Here is a 17,814-nt window from a genome sequence, read left to right on the forward strand (position 1 = left end):
GAGATTAACGACATTCACTTCACGAAAGCCATGTATTATACAGCACCACACATAGAGCACAGGATTCGAAAAAAGTCAACTCCATTAGTTCTCATGCATCCTCATCTCATCCTATCTCATGCCATCCCCAAGGCAGCCAGGCCCAGCGATTCATAGCGCAGGCCAGTCCAACCCTCGCTATTAATATAAATACAAATAAGGATACACATCTCCACACATCTCCACACATCTCCCCTCCCCAGCGTCTCTTGCATCCGCACAAAACTGACATTCTTCCCTATGATTCCCATGATCCCAACCTAAACACCCTGCCCGCATGCATACCCTCACAACGCCAGAACAAAAACGCAGGCAAGCAAGAAAGAGAGCAGCAGAGGGATCTCCCACAATGACATTTATAGCATGTAAAATACCTAAGGAGAAACGGCTAGGCTTGCTCCAAGCCCATATCCCTTGTCAAGGTTGGGGCCCCTGAAGCAATCTACTCTTCTGATCCTTTTTGTTTTATCGTCCAAGTTTCATTCAAGCGCAAAACGCAGAACGCGCGTGCTTTGGTGATCTCGTCCAGTCTATATTGTCCGCTTCGTATCGTAACCATCAATCATCGCTTCTGACCGAAGTGTGCCATTATCGGCATAACGAGACCATTCAAATTCCCATGAATAGCATTCCTCATCAACATATCTCTCGAAATTTGAAACCCGTTCATAGCCAGCATCTTCCTTCCGTAAGCATTTCCAGCTATGCAAAAGGTGCTTCTCCAGAACCAAATCCCAGGGGAGATCAAACGCTCTGAGGGTACGCGCCACCAGGAGGGGGGCTGTTAACCATACTATTGCGCTTATTTCGGCTTTTCTTCATCTGGCTCTTGAGCGCACTCGAATCGAGAGGTTTCAGAAGCTCAAAGCTACATAATAGCTCCGTAGAGACGCTCATGACCGCACCATAATTATCGAATTCTCCGCAGTAATTAGGCGCAGAAAAAACGGTCACGAGGATTCGATCCTCGAAAAATTCGTATCCGTCTTCGACAACCATATGCGCCCGACATACCAAGTCGAAGTCGTGTTTAGCTAGGAAATCTGTAATAACTCTCTTTCCGAATGAGTAGCTAACGCCACGTTCGCTGGATTCCCAATCCTTTTCTTGGTCTGCGGGGTCTGCCCATAGAAGATCGTTCAATAGGCCGAAATCGGGCACATCTGTTGGCCGAGCAATGTTTCTAATATCGTCCATGTGGCTAAGGGCGGGAGACAAACCGCCATGAACACAGAATATCTTTCCAGCTACAATCGCAGCAATGGGCAACTTTGGTGGCATCAGTACTATGCTTGGGTAATAATAGAGGTACAGAAAACTTACACAATTGAAGGTATCAACGAATGTCTTCCATACTTTGACATTACATCTTCGCTTACATTCATCATAGAACCCATAAACGCGGGTTACATTTGCGCATTCGTGATTACCTCTTAGCAAAAAGAAGTTCTCGGGATACTTGATCTTATAGCACATGAGGAGGAGTATGGTCTCCAGAGAGTTCTTGCCCCGGTCAACGTAGTCTCCGAGAAATAGGAAATTCGAGGTTGGCGGAAAACCGCACATCTCAAACATACGGATGAGGTCTGAGTATTGGCCATGGATGTCGCCCACAATCTTCACTGGGGCGTCCAACTCGATCAACGGCGGCTGTTCGAGAAATATCTCCCTGACTCGAGAGCATATGGAGTTGATCTCCGCATTCCTCAGACAGACCCCCTTAGTGCTTTTACCTGCATATCCAGCATCGAGGAGTCGTTTGATATAGTCGTCCACATCAGATTCTTTCAGCTCGCCCATTGCTACTGCGGGTGAGCTCAATGCAGCGGTTTCTTCTGCTGTGGGGGACTTTGAAATGGCACCTTTGGTGATAGGATTGATCATGTTGGCCCTTTTGACGAGGATGGACTGTCCAGCACGTTGGAGATGTGTGTGGGGGTTGATTGTTCCCGAAGGGGGTTGATCAGAGACATGGTCAACTTCCCCACTACGTTGAGCGGCATCGACATCATGGTGGCCTTGCCATGTAGTTCCAGAGTGGATTGGAGAAGGGGGTGGTTGAGGGTCTTGCAGTGGCGAGGTCACCTCGTCCGACGAACCTGGCGAGACGGCTGATTGCCCTGACTGGGGAGAATCCGGCTCCACCCGACTACTCCTCGACAAGGCAGATCGAGAGCTTCTTCCGGATCGTACAGATGCTCCGTCTGACTTGTCTCCAGCTGTATCTCCATTTGACCCGGATATCGAATTCCGCGGACTATCGGTCTTTCCGGGTATCTTGGATCTCAAAGTCCCCCGGATGGATCTGGTGGATTCCTTGGTATCTACTTTGCTGAACGACGGCAATGATTGGAGAGGTCCTTCGGGGCCTTTATCCAAGGACGTCTGTGACGCGTTCCCCTTCGGCGCATTTGGCCCGGAGCCTTTCGAGTTCTGATTACCCATGCCACGATACTTCACTTCCCTCTGGGTCTCGCAGGGACGACGGTGATGTTCTGCTCGGCGGATCCAATGGGCGCCGTACGGATGAGTGGTCCTCGACAAGAGGGTATAAGGTGCGCAGCTTTCGAAATAATGCCGCTGCTGCCGGCGGTGGATTGGTAGCTATGGGATTCGAGTTGCTCCGAGTGGGTCCAGGGCGACGAAGAGAGCGACAGCGCAATTGGTATATTCTCGATCGGCCAGCACAGTGACTCTCGAGATCGGCGAGTAGTCGGTCAAGATGTGGTGGTGCGCAGCGTCGACGGGTGGAGGAGGATGGGGAGGCTCTTGGAGCTGGGAGTTCTACCGAGCTGTGGCTGTCAGCAAGTCTTGGTTGGCTTGGTGCTCTGGAACCGTACGTGTTTGGCAGACGTTCAAGGGGGAGAATGAAGACGAGGTCGTTCGCTTTTGTCTCGTTTCCCTTCAGTGGCAAAGGAGAATGAGAAACGTGCTCCAGAGGCTGAGGGTGTGGATGTGGGGGTGGGTGGCAAACCTTGCAGAGTGAGGCTTGAAGCCAACTAGGACGGAGAGCGAGGACTCAGGCTCAGCGATCGATGGGTCTGCATCCACCGGAGGGATCTCTGCTGAGAAGGGTGGGGGGGGGGGGTTTGGAGATCTGGCGCAGATTCTCTGTAATTCTCTGTATCCAAGTGTACGGGTCGAGGAGCGGCAGGCTGTGGGATCGCGACAAAACGACTTTTTGCGATGGAGTGTATCGTGGGCGACTGTCGAGGCTGACAGTTTGGCGTTGAGGATGGTGATGGTTCTGGCGCTGGCTCCGTAATTCGATTGACGGCTGGACCGGCGACGGATTGATGCCCGGTCGGGCGCGACGCTAAACCGCGAACGACGTGAACACCCGCAAGCCGCCATAGAGGGCGATTGGCGGGTTGCGAGTTGCGGACAGAAGACGGAGGACGGAGTCTGGTGTCGTTGAGTTGTGCATCTTCAGACTCAAAGGCAAAGGCTCGAACTCCGCCGTGGCAGTGGCAATGGCAATGGCAATGGCACAGGCATTTGCTTGGGGATGCAGGAGAGAGACGCTTCCAGAGGAAGTGGGACGACCGCTTTACTCGCTTCTCTTGAGGCTACAAATCCATCCAAGATCCAAGATCCATCACCTCAAGGCTACCGGAGATTGCCTCCTGGTGGCAAGGCTGCGCTGTCTATCATGTGAACTGCAGACGCACTTAGTTATAAGTACCTTGTATAGATTTAATATAGCTTTGTATAAGAGGGCGGGGGCATTAATAAATAGGCGTCGCTTATAAGAATATATATTTAATACAACTTTATTCTAATAGATAGGTAGATAGGTATACGCTAAAATATTGATTTGTTAATTTAATGAAAATAATTCCTTATAAAATCGTAGTTGCTAGTAGACTCTTAGACTTAGCCTAGTAGAGTTAAAAGGATACGGGGGAAAATAAAAGAATAAAGGACATATATTTAACACTGGCTTAAGAGTAAAAACACTTATAAAGTAGTTTGACGTTACCTGAGTACTGTATAACTTTAATTAATAGTAGTACTAAGGAGAATGTTGTTTATTATCTAAATACTTCGTACCGCAGCCACCGCTCTCAAGTTCTATCAACGTCGAGCTTGCTTACGTGGTCTGTGTATGATAACGAGGGCGCTAAGAAGGGGCTGACAATGCCGCCAGCCTCTTCAAGTTTGCTTCAACATCTGAGGAGGATCTGCGACAACCAAGTACATGGCCCTTTCCTGGGGATTACTGCTTGTATTCTTTAACATTCTGTCAGCAATCGATTTCAAGGCGATATATCTGGCAACTTGAACCACTTACACAAAACTCTCAAACGGCATTCCTCTCGTCCGCCTCGCCTCAGTCCCCTCCTCCATATCCCACTCCCTTGGCTTAAAACTCACATCTGCCCAACTCCTTAACATCCGCCTCCAGTAGCACGCCTGGGCCGCAGGCGTCAAATACCGATCACGGAACGTCTCAACATTATTCCTCGCGATGCGTTGTGCTTTTTCTGGATTTTGCAAGAGCGACAGCACTTTTTCTTCTTGGTCTGAGAAGTCTGTCTCGACTTCGACGATGTTTTGGGAGGGGCCTGAGGAGATCAGGAGAGGGTGGTGAGGCTCAAGCCAAGTCCTTTTATGCATTATTACGACAGAGTTGCAGTTTTGGAGGTATTTTCCTCGGCCGGAGTAGCTGTGGCCTGTGGGTTAAACGTGTCACCACCCTTACGGTTCGGTTTCGAAGTTTCGATTCTGGTGCACTGATTTTGGCCGCTTTACATACTTCTGTTTGGACCACAAATTGATACTGGCAGTGCTCTGGTATTGGCAGTGCCTTAGACATGTCCTGGTCCGTAACACTAGTTGAGTTGGTCCACCCCATGGCCTGCACATCAGCCCATTCCTTGTCTGCTGTAGCCCTCAACAGGTCTTTTCTATGCGCGTTAGTCTTCAATGCGCCTCTCCATACAATTTGTTTCTTTTTGGCGGCAAAGTCGACTTCGGTATTAGCAATCTCTCGTCGAACCTGCTCGTACCCGCCAATCAGATAGTTAGGCCAGCTCCAGTATCCGAAGTCGGACATCAGCCATTTCTCCTCTTCGCCTTCGGTACGAGAGAGTGCCCAGATAGAGTGCTGAAGATGCGTCGGATCCGCGATGTCGGAGGTGGTGAATGAGAACTCGACATTAGGAATTGGGGTAGGCGACGTAATAATGGCTCGGTGGATGGCGTGGAGAATACCCAACCCACGCACACTTGCGTAACCGCTGCCCGAGAATTTCGCTTCTATAACGTAAAGCTACGTAATATAAAGTGTTTAGCATAAGTTTGCTAGAGGTGGAAAAATATATACGAGATGTGCCGCACCTGCTGGTCGATTATCACTGCCCTGACCGCAGCATCATCCTTCCATGATATATCCACGTCTTCTGGAGTAATATTCCCAATCTTCTTTCTATATTTAACAGCTCGGTCAATATCTATGAATATTCCGGGAAACGCAGTCTCGCACTGCTCAGCGGTGAGCCCGTACGCTCTCTCATCTCGAGCAGTGGTGAAGCTCCATTGGGGGACGATATTAGCCGCTGGTAACTCTGCCTGAGCTGGCGCTGGTCCTGATACAGCCACTTCGTGTACTTCTGGAGGACTGGTTTTCACTCCACAGCTGTCCGCGATCGTTGTCTGGTTATCCTCATCTGCCCAAAAAAGTGGACGAGTGGTGGTGGAGCTCTTTAATGCCAGCAAGTCATTTGGGTTGCGGTAGCTATTTGAAGGCTGCAGTACTATGACAGTATGTAATAGAAGAAGGAAAACTATTGCACCTATAGATACAATAGTTGTGCGGTGGAAGCGGAGGTTGAAACTAGTCATCATTTGAATTAAAACTTCTTTCAGTAGCGAAAAGACAACAAATTTTGGGCAGACAGGGCAGTGAGATGTCAGTTGAGATGGCTACTAATAGAGGGACGAAATATTAAAGACTTGGCACACGTCGTTTCTGGAGGGGCCTGGGGGTCGGAATTGGGCTTATTTACCTGCCAGCAACAGCCTTTGTAGGAGCCTTCGGTACGACACAGTTCCTTTGATATCCAGGGGCGTTGGAAGTTCCAACTCATACAGCGATCAACGCTTGAGGACCTGTGGCCCTGCACATGAAGGCATCACTCTGCATCACTGCATCAGCCAATGCCGCCGCCAAGTTTTGTTGGTCCTGGGCTACAGCGGCCACGTTGTAATGACCTGAGGATTCCTAAGTTAGCAGCTTGCACTACCAGGACCGAAAGACTTTCAGTCCTTGTTCCTTTCCAACGTCTCCCGAAATATCTAGTGTGCCTTGGCCAAGGCTTAATATACAAGCATAGTTGTCTTGGCTCTTGACGACAGGACAGCTTGGCGAATCCAAGGGATTACGGGGCTTTGAAAAGTTGGTGATCAGTTGTTCAGCCAATCTAATAAGAACTGACTTCTGATTTCTACAGAGTATGTAGTTGCCAAGAGCAGGGGGCCGGCGATAACTCGGTTACACACTTTGTGAGCCTGTGAGGCTGTATTTGGGCTGTGTTGTGGTCATTGCCAAGACTTGGCCCCATTCCACGGAGCAATTGTTGGTTTGTTTGAACTTCTAGTTCGGAAATATACTAGATACCACTCTACGGGGTACTGTGAAAGGGTATCCGACGGTTAATAACCCACCGGACACCCACACGCGCCAGACAGTTCCAACAACTGTGCATACCGCATAATTAAGGTGTTCACAACCTATGCGATTTCGATCCAAACCTCATAATCAAAGGTTTAGACTTGGTATCTCACCTCGCTCATTCTCTCGTTCTCTGAATCTAAGAACAGCTGCAAATCTACTTCCCACCTAAGATATACTTTGTTTAACTCGAAAATCATGGCCAACCAATCCATAGTTGCCCTTCCAACAAGCATTCTCCAACACATTGCTTCTTGTCTTCCTCCTACATCAGCCTTAAATCTTCTCCTAGCTTGCAAGAAGACCTGCAATTCTTGCGATTACTGGACAGTGTGGCGAACTATTATCGAGAACAGTTCGAGCTTCCCTTCCGGGATCAACAGTGCTGGAGAGACAAATCGTCACATGTGGAAAAGATATGCCATGGCAGATATAAAAGCAGGACAAGTTGATGGCCGAAGTCACTTTACGAGTTGGATGCCTCAGCTAATGGCACTCCACCGTAAGGCCCTTTGCTCCTTTATATATATGAAGATATTCAATAACGTCTTGTAACTAGATCGAGTTGTCTCAGCTGCCGACCCACACACCCTCTATCCATTTTCCAGTCCAACAAATTATAATCCCGAGCAAGCAGATTTTGACTGCAGGATGCCACTACCAGGGGAATTTCCCCTATCCGTGTATCCCACAAACCCCGAATCTCCAGCACCCATCGAGGCTTGGCGAATCGCACAGGCTAGCAGTTTCTGTCTATCGACTCGTCTCTTATCCTATCACCAGGCCCCCAATGTATCACCCAAAACGGGTAACAGTCCTTGGGCACCATCTAAATCTCTTCTGGCAAAGTCAGAGTGGTTAAATCTCGACCCTGGGGACTCAGCACTCACTCCAGCAGCCCATGAAAAGCTTGTGGTGGTGTTGCATACCCTTGCAAATAAGGCCGTGGGCTTCTTTGCAACAGAGCTCCGATCGTCACTTGCTTATGACCGAACTAATGGGGTCGACCTCGAGGGACTTTGGCACCCTCCAACTGCTTTTGATATCCTATTCGCTTCTCTCATGGCATTGCCCATGCCTCTAACTCCAAATAGCGCTGGAGCTTTTGGAACTTGTCACCTCCAGAATATGACCGACCCGTCTTTTTTTGAGGATGGCGAATGGACTGGCTACCGTAGCTGGGTTGGGTCATGGGGCGCTGATGCCAACCAATTAGAGGGAGCTTCGATCCCCGCAGATAGTTTTGAGGGTATTGGTGGCGATAATATGAACGTCCGACTTAATCGTCTAGATCAGCTGCCCAATGGTTTTGATTGTCTCGTTGAACGGGTTGCCCGCTTCAAGCTGGTCAAATGGATTGACGATAACGTCTTTATCATCAAGTCTAATTGCTTCCAGTCACCGCTAGAGACTTACATATTTACAATGAAGGTAGATAGAAGGACAGGGCTGATTGATGTGATCGAATGGGTCGACTTTATGGGTGTCCCCAAGGGCGGAGCCACTAATGTTGTTATGACCCCATTTGGGATAGTGTTCGGTTTTATTTCAGGCATGTGGATGTGGCTATGGAAGTGCAATTGGTCGTCATACCTTGAAGATTATTCCTGAATTTATACTCACTAAACTGCGTCATGGCTAAGGTGTTTTCAACAAAAGAAAAATTTAGTAGCTACCTTTCTAGTTGAGATATAAACTTGATTTTCGTTTAACTGCCTACTATATCAACAAATAGGTGAGCCAATCGAGTTGAGTCTACAGACCCGGAAGGGAGCTATTAAATTTTGCCTTCGCCTTTTGTTTCTACCACATATGGTGATTGTCCTGAGTTAGGTAGTATTGTTATATTGTATAGCATAAAACTAACATTTCCCAACCGTTGAAACAGCTGCAAGATATCAATTAAATATGGTGCTTGGATCTCGACTCGAGGCAAATCATAAATGAAGCGTAGTTAGACAAATGCAGTAGAGCAAACGCTAGATCCTTAGTTACAGCTAATTAAGTAGGTGGTATAGAGGCAGTGAAACAGGTGGTGGCCAGTATTAGAAACGCGTTGTTCTTAAATACCACGAAATATAAGGTCACAGGACTTACTAAGATGTCTTATAGTATCGTATTGGGGTTCTAGTAATTATATATGGCTTATAGGGGAGTCATCGTACTAGTGGCAGTTTGTTAGGAGACTATGGTAAATAGCTATAAAACAATATATACCGGTATGCGCACTCGATCTATCCACCTCGGTCCGAAGCCCCAAATGAAAACGTAAATCAAACGAACAAATAACTTCACTTTCCATCCGGACGCCCAACCCTTTCCGCAACGATCAAAGCCCGTGAGTTTGCGAATCCGTTTTGGGCTAACGATGGATATACCCAGCTTTTTCGTAATTGTACACAGCCCAAGCGGCCCAGGAGAATGTTGACCAACTCCCATCGGGAAGTAATCCATGGTAGTTCCCTCGACAGATCGGGGTGTTGCCGAAGCAACGACTCGCGCACCTATCACATTACTTATTAGCTTGCGAGCAACCAGTAGTGAAAATATTTCCCACTCACCTACTAAATGATTGAAAGTATATATGTTCCAGGGTTCAGTGATCCCATATGTAAATATGATTCCGGCCCGCTCATACATCCTGCTATGCAGGTCACCTTGTATATACGTTAGAGATAATAAGAGTAATTAGGAGACGAATAAGTATTCTAAAAGTTAAGGTTTATAAAAACCTTTCCTTTTCAAAGCTTGGAGCTTCACAGCGTCCGACTCCAGGACATACTTGGCGACAGACAGATTGCACTGCTTTCAGTATCGTATTTTGACTGTCCCACATTCCGGCTTTCCTCTTTTGTCGCTGTATAGCTGACCTTTGATATCTCTGTTGCTGTTAGTCCTCTAACGTTTAGCCCTGCCCCAAGCGTGAAGTAGTCCTTTGGCTTAGGTGGAATTGTTAGGCCTCAACAGAGCCAAAGAACAAGAACCAGCTACAGCCAAGTATATCCCACAGCGATAACCCCCGGCGTCTTGCAATGTCGAAAGGCTACCTCCCTAGGTAGGAGCCGTAGTTCCAAAGTCACGTTACCGTTATTGGGCAAAAGATCTCGCGTGACCATCCTCGTCCTTGTTTGGCTACTACTCATCTAAGTCATATATTGTCGACTTCATATGACTATTTGGCGCACTCGTGGTTTGTAGTGGGGAATAACAGCCCTTCCACTCCAGCTAAATAGTTATGGTTTGAGAGGCTATCTTTTTACTTTTCGCAAGTTATATTACTTATGTACCCTTCTAGCTGTATTGAGTACAATTCTGCGTGCATGAAGGATCGGGAGCCGACCTGCTAATATTGCCCAAGGTGCGGCCAGGGTCATCATGCACAAAGGATGATGTTGCAGTGCTCAAAGCACTCTCGCGTCTTTTTTTAAACCTACCTTATACTCAGTAATCCAAACACACAGATAAAGGGTTACTCCGTGGAGCGAATTACATCATTCTTGATATTTAAATCTCTGATACGGTGATACCCCACTTGCTCTAGTGGGAGGAGGTGATCCTAGGATGGATGACGCTTGGGGACACCCAAGGCCCCGCGGACGAGTCGTGCTTCGGCACTCCTCAGGTTTATTCCCCTTCGTACTTCGTACTACTCCCCATCTTCTCCACCCTCTGCTTCCTTGGCTGCCAGCCACTTTTGTGACTTTTGTTCGTGCAGCACTGTAAGTGAGGCAACCACGTGACCGTAGCTATGTAGATCGTATGGAGTAATCCCAATCCCAGCAAAGGAGGCCTGCATCTGAATCTGAAACGCCGTGGGAATGATGATCCTTATAGAACGTGCAAGGGTCGCTGCTCCGGTCGGTGGCCTGGCCGCTGATCAGTGGCCAACCCCTATTATTATTGTCCTGATAAGAAAGACAACGAAGTCTGGCAGGACGGCAGTTCTGTTTGATGTACGAAGTACGGAGCACTTGAATCGAGCGTGTAGCCAACTTCTTAACAGACGAGAAATTAAAAATAGCAATTCCGATTCCAGCCGGATGTCTTGACTCTTAGAGTCTTAAGGTTGATCCCCGTGGCGGCCGCGTTATCGTTGGGCTGACAGCAGGTGCTATGCCTAAACGAGGTATCTAAGCGAGGAAGGCCGCCCTTTACGGCCCCAGCCACAGCTGAGGATTACGAAGGCGGAAGGCGGGAAGGTGCCATACCAAGTAAACAATAAACAATGTGATTCTACTTCGTAAACGGAGAGGAAATGCTATCTACCCAGCGCCACTCCTATGACATGAGAACTGCAACTGCCCTCTTTGCGCATCTATGCTGCTTTAAATATTGCTGTTATTAGCACGCTTATCGTGTCGTGAGAGTGACTACGTAAAGTACGACGTGGTAAAGCACCGTAGAAAGTCTCTTCACCCAACACTGCCATGAAAGCGGCGTCATTCCTGCTCCTTCACAGCCACCACTAGCGGCCCTGCCTTACGCGGTAGTGTGTAGAAACAGGTCTTGGACGCTTAGTGTCCCGTAGTCCGGACTGCGCCCGTCCCATCGGTCCCCAATCCCAAACACATGCCCCCGTCAACCTCCCTGCTTCCCTACATAAACAACAAATCTCCCATCTCATGATCCCACATCTTACATCTTTCTCCGTATCGCTGCACTCCATCCAGCTTCTGTCCTTCGCTCACCCATCGAGACCCGATAATTAAATAGATCGGTCGCACGCTCGTTCAACAGCTTCGATCATATCATCGACTCACCAATACCAACACCTCGCTCAGAACTACCTCTTCCACCATCAATATGGGCGCCGGAAGATTCGTCTGCGTCGCCATGCCCTTTGGGCTGACGGTCGCAAGTCTGATATGTATCCTGATCGTCATGCTCGCAGGCGTCACGAATAAAAACCTCGACATGTTCGAGATCGACGTCAAGAACCTCTCGATCTCGTCCTCCTCTCTCCTCAACATCGCAAACGGGGTGAAGAACGCCAAACGCGAACCTGTCGCACTACCAGGCGATCATTTCTCTGGACTCACCACCCAAGCTCTCGGCCCCAACGCAGTCAATATCACCGCCGCCGACCTCAACCTCGCAGACAGCTACAAGGTGTCGCTCTGGAGCTACTGCTCCACGAGGGGTTCGGAAACGAATTGCAGCAAGCCCAAGTTCAACTGGGCTACCTCCGCGACAAACGTCACCGAGCTTGAACAAATCGCGAGCACCAAGACCAATGCTGCTGTCAAACTGCCAAAGGAGCTGGCTTCCGCCTTGAAGACCTTCACTGCTGTCACCAAATGGACAACAGTCGTCTACATCATCGCCATCATCGCAACTGCAGTTGAGCTAGTTGTCGGTCTCTTTGGCTTCTGCTCCCGCGTCGGGTCATGCGTCACCTACCTCGTCTCTGGCATCGCAACGATGAGCTTAATTGTCGCCACCGTTATGGCAACCGCCGTATCAGCAATCGCAGTCGGGGCCGTCAAGTCCGTCGCGAAAGCTTACGGCGTCCAAGCAAGCATCAATACCTCCTTCCTCGCCACAGCATGGTTGGCAGTCGCATTCTCCCTCGCCGCCGGCTTGTTCTGGCTCTTCAGCATGTGCTGCTGCGCTTCTGACAACCACTCCAAGAAGCGCAACAGCCACGCCGACAAGGAGAAGCTCATCCCTACCGGAAACTACCATCACATTGAGAACCCCCAACAAGTTCATAGCGGACATTATGGTGCTCCTTCTGGAGCTCCCATGTATGGTGGGAGGGGAAATGGCGCGTATGAGCCTTACAGCCACACCAATATCTAAATACTAGGGAAGCTAGTAGTCCGTACAAGACGGGGAGGATGAATGACATGTGGCATGTTTAGTCGTCATATTAGCGTGCATTGTTCGGCGTTTGGGGATAATTTATCAAGGAAATATGAACTGATCGAGGCTCTATTCGTGTTGTATGTGTATGGCAGGCTTCTTTTCTTCATAAATAAATGGTATCCTACCATATTCCGAGGAGAAAGATATAGAATGAAATATCCACGAGCTCATTTTTCAAGATTCGATTTATTCCGTTCTATTGAAGCACTCAACCCCGCTAACTACAGAAGAACAACCGGATTCTATATGTGCTTAACTGACCGGCGTCCGGTAGCGGATCTTGTTATATTTCAGGCTAGCTAGGCTAATATCACAGCAGACCACAAGATTTCCAAACCTTCAGCTACGGGCTATACGGAGAGCTTTAGTTCCTATTTAATAAAGTACATGCGGTATGTCTTGGGCTATACCAGTCCTTACAGCCCTTTTATATCACCAAGGTGAGCCACCTATTCGTCATCAACACGACAGGAGCGTTCGGATGGATTACAGATCATCGAGATTGTTAGCCCTATCGATTCATCCGCACAAATACCTCAGAGATTGGGACTATTCGTCTAACCCTCGCTTTTCCTTCCCCTTTCCGATACAACATCCACAGTGCTACAACTCTTGCTTCAGCCATTTCTTATATAGGTTGTTATGAGCCTAGTCAGCCCGACACACTTCAACATATTGCGCAGCACTGTAGGACTTGATAGCTGCCCCGCCTCGATATATCACCTTTGTCTAGAATAGCCTTGTTCAAGAGAGCACAACCCTGGGCACGCCAGACAGCCATGTTCGACACAGCTACCGCACGACTCGGTCGCATCGCAATGTCACACCTAAGTCGCAAAACAGCCGTCTCACAACTCAACCATCTCACATCCAGAGTCTCAAAAGCCTTCTTAGCTAATGGGCTAGACTTTCCAAACACTAGAGGTTAAAAGCCTACCTCACTTTCACCCAAGAGACTCCAACAATGACCTTGCTTTTCATTGACGCCTACTCGGCCAACCTCCATTCTACCATAGCGCCCTTCTACGGTACAGGTACTTTTCCATCCTCTATCATTCCAATACATTGTAAAGAATGAGGTAGACTTGATAGCAACTCTGGGCAAAGCAACCGCGACGCCATGCTTCATCTACCATCTTCGAGACCCAATAGCTTGCCAATCCTACCAGTCGATAGATCCTACGAGACCGTCCACAGATATCGAGTCAGATAATCGGGAGGGATTATCTGTGCTCTCTACTGGATAATACGGTTGGGAGGGCGTATGCGGATTGGTTGGACACGAAGGGAGCCGTGATACGAGAGATGTGGCGAAATACATTGACGGCTCGGGGATGGGCATATGTGATGCAACGGTACCGCGAGTGTTATGATTTCATCCACGCTCTGACTGACTACCGGTTATAGCGGAAGGAGAGGTTGCTATAAACTCCTTTGAATTTGCGAATACGTTGACATGCGGGGATAGAGTGTTGTTGCGGTTACGGTAGGGAAGCTCGCGTAGAGGACGAGATTCGTTTTTAATACATAGGTCTTTGGATATTAAGAATGGGTTGGGGACTAAGGAAGTTATTAACGTTTATTGCGGGGAGAAGTTGGAGAGGAAAGTGGATTAGCTGCGGAGAGAGTTGGGCATTGAGAAACTGGTTGATATGAGAGGTATTAGGAAGAGAAAACGGGCTATGAAGGCGGAGAAAGCTAAAGAGGTCTGGGGATAGTTTGGGTATAAATTGAGCATAGGCCCATGTTGTCCATAGCTTTAATAGAACGATTCACCGCTCCAATTTTTGAAAGTCCTCCAGCAATACTTTGCGAGGAAGTAGATCAACTTGGCTGGATCGAACTCGTCATATTTCCATCACTGCCCTACTATTCTAAATACTTTTCCAAGTGGGCGAAAGCAAAAGCGATTTGATATTGGATTGTTCTTAGGGCCTGACAGTTCACGGCCGATTCTGATCATCTTGGTAGGTGGGATTACGTTGGGGAGCAATCACGGGCGGTGGCCAGCACAGCAGGAAAGTAGCTACAATAAATCAAGCAGTCTTGCAAGCCGACAGTAGCTTCACGCCTTGAGAGTCCGTCGTTATCTACTCGCCCCATATCATTAAAGTCGTAAAGGAACCATTTAGATATATCTTTATCCAAATCAATTTTTGGCAGGATATGTAGAGCGTCGTAACCTCCTGGCTGCACTGTAGTATTCAGCGGGCGAGAAGACCTGTTTGCAAAAGTCGCCCCCGAGACAGTAGACACAAGTTGGTGCGTCTCCTGGAATATCCTTGAGATGGGCGCGGATAATTACTCGAGTTGGATTACCGTCCATTTTAGCTTATATTTCGATAATAGTAAAGGTTGGCATTTATGGAGGAAGGCTGGCTGGCAGGCTTGAAGAGGGCAAAGGATGGATGGAGAGACCCAAAGGAGGGGCCTCCATTCGGTTCGGGCCGGAGTTTTATTCCTCCGATGTAGCTCTATCGGACTAAAAGGCCTTTATGGCGAGTAAAATTTCTAGCCGCCTTAGACACTATTGTAGCTCGCCATGCTTTATTCTTTGCAGTTCACGAGCTACCTAGGTACATTGGTAGATCTCCTTTTTGTAGCTTAACCAGAGCTCGGGCCAACACGTGTTTACCAATCCCGTGATTCTGCATGTGACCCACCACGTGATCTACAAGACAGCATATACCTACCTAGGTAGGTAGGCACCTATTTATCTATAAAAGTCAGACTTGCTGTTCTTCTCTCTTTAGCTTAATATCTTCGCACCTACATTTATAGTCGAATAGAGAGATCCTTGACCGTAAGGCACTCTTCAGCGTAACTTGCATCCGTGATAACGCGAATAGTTTCCTTTTCGTCTTAGTTTAGTCTTTTTAAATAGGCAGCATCTTGTAAGTGCTTCTACTCTAGAGTATTCTTTGCAAACCTGTAATAGTAATCATATTTAATATTTGTTAAGATAGGATATTTCAATTTGTTCTTTCTGTTCTAATTCCGCGAAAAGATTTAAAGGGGGGAGTTAGTATCACGTGCCTACCCCTCCCCCCTTGAAAATTCCACCCCTATCTGACTCTATAATCCCGCTGATAAGAAAAATAACTTTGAACAAAGCTAAACAGAGGGTCAACTCTAATATACGGTTCTATAAACCTTATTTGCTTCACTTCTTTCTTCATATATTGTATCTATGATGTCTACTCTAACGTGGCATCATCGCAAACATGACTTCTGATTTGCTGTATATTAGGCTGTTCGGCCCCGCTGTCGCCTGTGTCGCATCACATCGCGTGGTCTCCCAGAACGCGACCCCTTTTCTCTCTTTGATTGTTCTGTTCAAAATTATAGTGCGCTGTCTAAGCATCTTGTGATATATTATTGATTCGCGATGAAATGAGATGAGAAACCTATCCTCCCCTCCCAAATTTCACAATGGCGGTTCGATCCCGACGCCTACCGCAGAAGTTCGTTCGGGTCCTCATCCCAGTCCTCATAGTAGTATTTATACTATCTAAGCTATCCTTCCTATCCAGCTATTTGCTCAGCCCGTTCAAGCTTTTCGCGGCTCGGAACCCCTCGGAAGATACCAAGAATAATTTATCCTTGAGCGAGCTGCAATGTCGAGCAACGTTCCCAGGCTTAATGCAAGAGATTGACCAAAGCGTTGCGAGGGGACCTTTTGATTTGAAGAAGTTGGCGGATGATTACCAGGGGATTGTAGAGGGGAGGATTAAGGATGGGAAGGTAAGTGTATACTGGATGAAGTGCAAATGTGTGGGATTGCGTGGGTTAAGCAACGAGACTAGTTGAATAGAGAGAGAAAACTAACATTGGGTTGTTTTTTGTAGCTTTATGTCATTTCTGCTGAATGGCGTCCGTCACGCATGATGCTATATGTACGTTCCTCCTACCCGTTACCCCAACTCTTGATTCAGAGAACAGCAACCAACATAGGGGGCTATTCCATAGGAACGTAATGCTGTCCTTCACCAACTCCACCGCGCCCTCATAACGTCCCCCACTCCCCTTCCTGACACAGTCTTTTCCTTCTCAGTAATAGACAACCCCCGTCAAAACACCTGGTCCTTCTCCCGCTCCAATGACCCCAACATAAAAGGCAACTACTGGGTAATGCCACACTTCAGTTTCTGGTCTTGGCCGAAACCCTTCATTGGTACCATGGACCAGGCGCTTTCAAAGATTGACGACGTCGAGAAAAGCATCTTTTGGGTGGAGAAGATTAATAAAGTCGTCTGGAGAGGAACGGCGTGGTTTAATTCTGTGGGGAACTTAAATTTAAGACCGATGTTGTTGCAGGTTACCAAGGGGAAGGAGTGGGCAGATGTGCAGGATATGAAGTGGAAGACTAATGGGGTCATGGCTGAGAATTCGATTGAGGTCGAAGATTTCTGTCGGTATAAATACATTATTTACACGGAAGTAAGTCTACCTCCAACTCGTTTTTGTTGTTTTCTTGATCTTAGCTGTTTCATCTATCCAATATCTTAAGAAGGACCGGCGGGAAAGAAGAGTAAACAGGCATTTCAGAGCAAACAGACTAATAACTCCCAGGGCGTAACCTACTCCGGTCGCCTCCCTTTCCACCAATCCTGCGCCTCCGTGATCATCACCCCACCACTAACCTACCTCCTACACACAACCCACCTCCTAAAACCTCTCTTCTCCTCCTCCCTCTCTATCTCCACCTCCCCTCCTACTCCCAAAGATCAGCAGCGCTGGCCAAACTCCTACTCTCCTTCTGAAGCAAATATCGTATTTGTCAAGCACGACTGGTCCGACCTGGAACAAACAATCGACTGGTTACGGCAAAACGATCATATCGCGAAGGGAATTGCAGATCGGCAGAGGGAGCTTATAGCTAAGAAGGGCTACTTGAGCGAGGGGGCGGAGGTTTGTTATTGGAGGGAGTTGATTAGAGGCTGGGCCGGGGTTGTGCAAGAGAAAAATGGGACGAAGGGGGATAAGGATGTGTGGGGGGAGGGTATTAGGTGGGAAACCTTCAGTTTAATAGGGGAGACGAACTGGGTGAGGGCTCAATGATGGAGATAGAAACGGCTTCCGTGAGATCCTGATATGGGCGGTAGTATCTCTTTAGTTATTGTGCGATTTGGAGATGGGTGTTAGCAATCTAAGCCGATACAATCACAAAGTATGAAAGGCGTGTATTGTTGGGACAATATTACGCTGATTTTATATAAATATTTCTACTC

At 47.9% G+C, this 17,814-nt stretch overlaps 5 protein-coding genes across 5 annotated transcripts; 3 read left to right on the forward strand and 2 right to left on the reverse strand.

The window, feature by feature from the left end:
* Positions 1-783: 783 nt before the first annotated feature.
* On the reverse strand, positions 784-2,484 carry BP5553_09897 (Serine phosphatase; the record flags this gene model as incomplete). The annotated part of the gene is made up of 2 exons (XM_032018520.1): positions 784-1,308; positions 1,363-2,484. 2 exons carry the CDS (start codon positions 2,482-2,484, stop codon positions 784-786), a joined length of 1,647 nt encoding a protein of 548 aa, XP_031865357.1.
* A 1,710-nt stretch (positions 2,485-4,194) lies between these two features.
* On the reverse strand, positions 4,195-5,886 carry BP5553_09898 (uncharacterized protein; the record flags this gene model as incomplete). The annotated part of the gene is made up of 4 exons (XM_032018521.1): positions 4,195-4,261; positions 4,334-4,607; positions 4,666-5,314; positions 5,383-5,886. 4 exons carry the CDS (start codon positions 5,884-5,886, stop codon positions 4,195-4,197), a joined length of 1,494 nt encoding a protein of 497 aa, XP_031865358.1.
* Positions 5,887-6,913: 1,027 nt separating this feature from the next.
* Positions 6,914-8,326, forward strand: BP5553_09899 (uncharacterized protein; the record flags this gene model as incomplete). The annotated part of the gene is made up of 2 exons (XM_032018522.1): positions 6,914-7,217; positions 7,275-8,326. The coding sequence occupies 2 exons, from the start codon at positions 6,914-6,916 to the stop codon at positions 8,324-8,326; spliced, it is 1,356 nt and encodes a 451-aa protein (XP_031865359.1).
* A 3,192-nt stretch (positions 8,327-11,518) lies between these two features.
* Positions 11,519-12,517, forward strand: BP5553_09900 (uncharacterized protein; the record flags this gene model as incomplete). The annotated part of the gene is made up of 1 exon (XM_032018523.1): positions 11,519-12,517. The coding sequence occupies one exon, from the start codon at positions 11,519-11,521 to the stop codon at positions 12,515-12,517; it is 999 nt and encodes a 332-aa protein (XP_031865360.1).
* Positions 12,518-16,015: 3,498 nt separating this feature from the next.
* Positions 16,016-17,644, forward strand: BP5553_09901 (Uncharacterized protein; the record flags this gene model as incomplete). Its single annotated transcript, XM_032018524.1, has 5 exons — positions 16,016-16,047; positions 16,117-16,327; positions 16,432-16,479; positions 16,553-17,023; positions 17,156-17,644. 5 exons carry the CDS (start codon positions 16,016-16,018, stop codon positions 17,642-17,644), a joined length of 1,251 nt encoding a protein of 416 aa, XP_031865361.1.
* Between the last annotated feature and the right edge of the window lie 170 nt (positions 17,645-17,814).

This window comes from Venustampulla echinocandica (assembly GCF_003357145.1).
Source record: "Venustampulla echinocandica strain BP 5553 chromosome Unknown scaffold_12, whole genome shotgun sequence".
NCBI lineage: Eukaryota > Fungi > Ascomycota > Leotiomycetes > Helotiales > Pleuroascaceae > Venustampulla > Venustampulla echinocandica.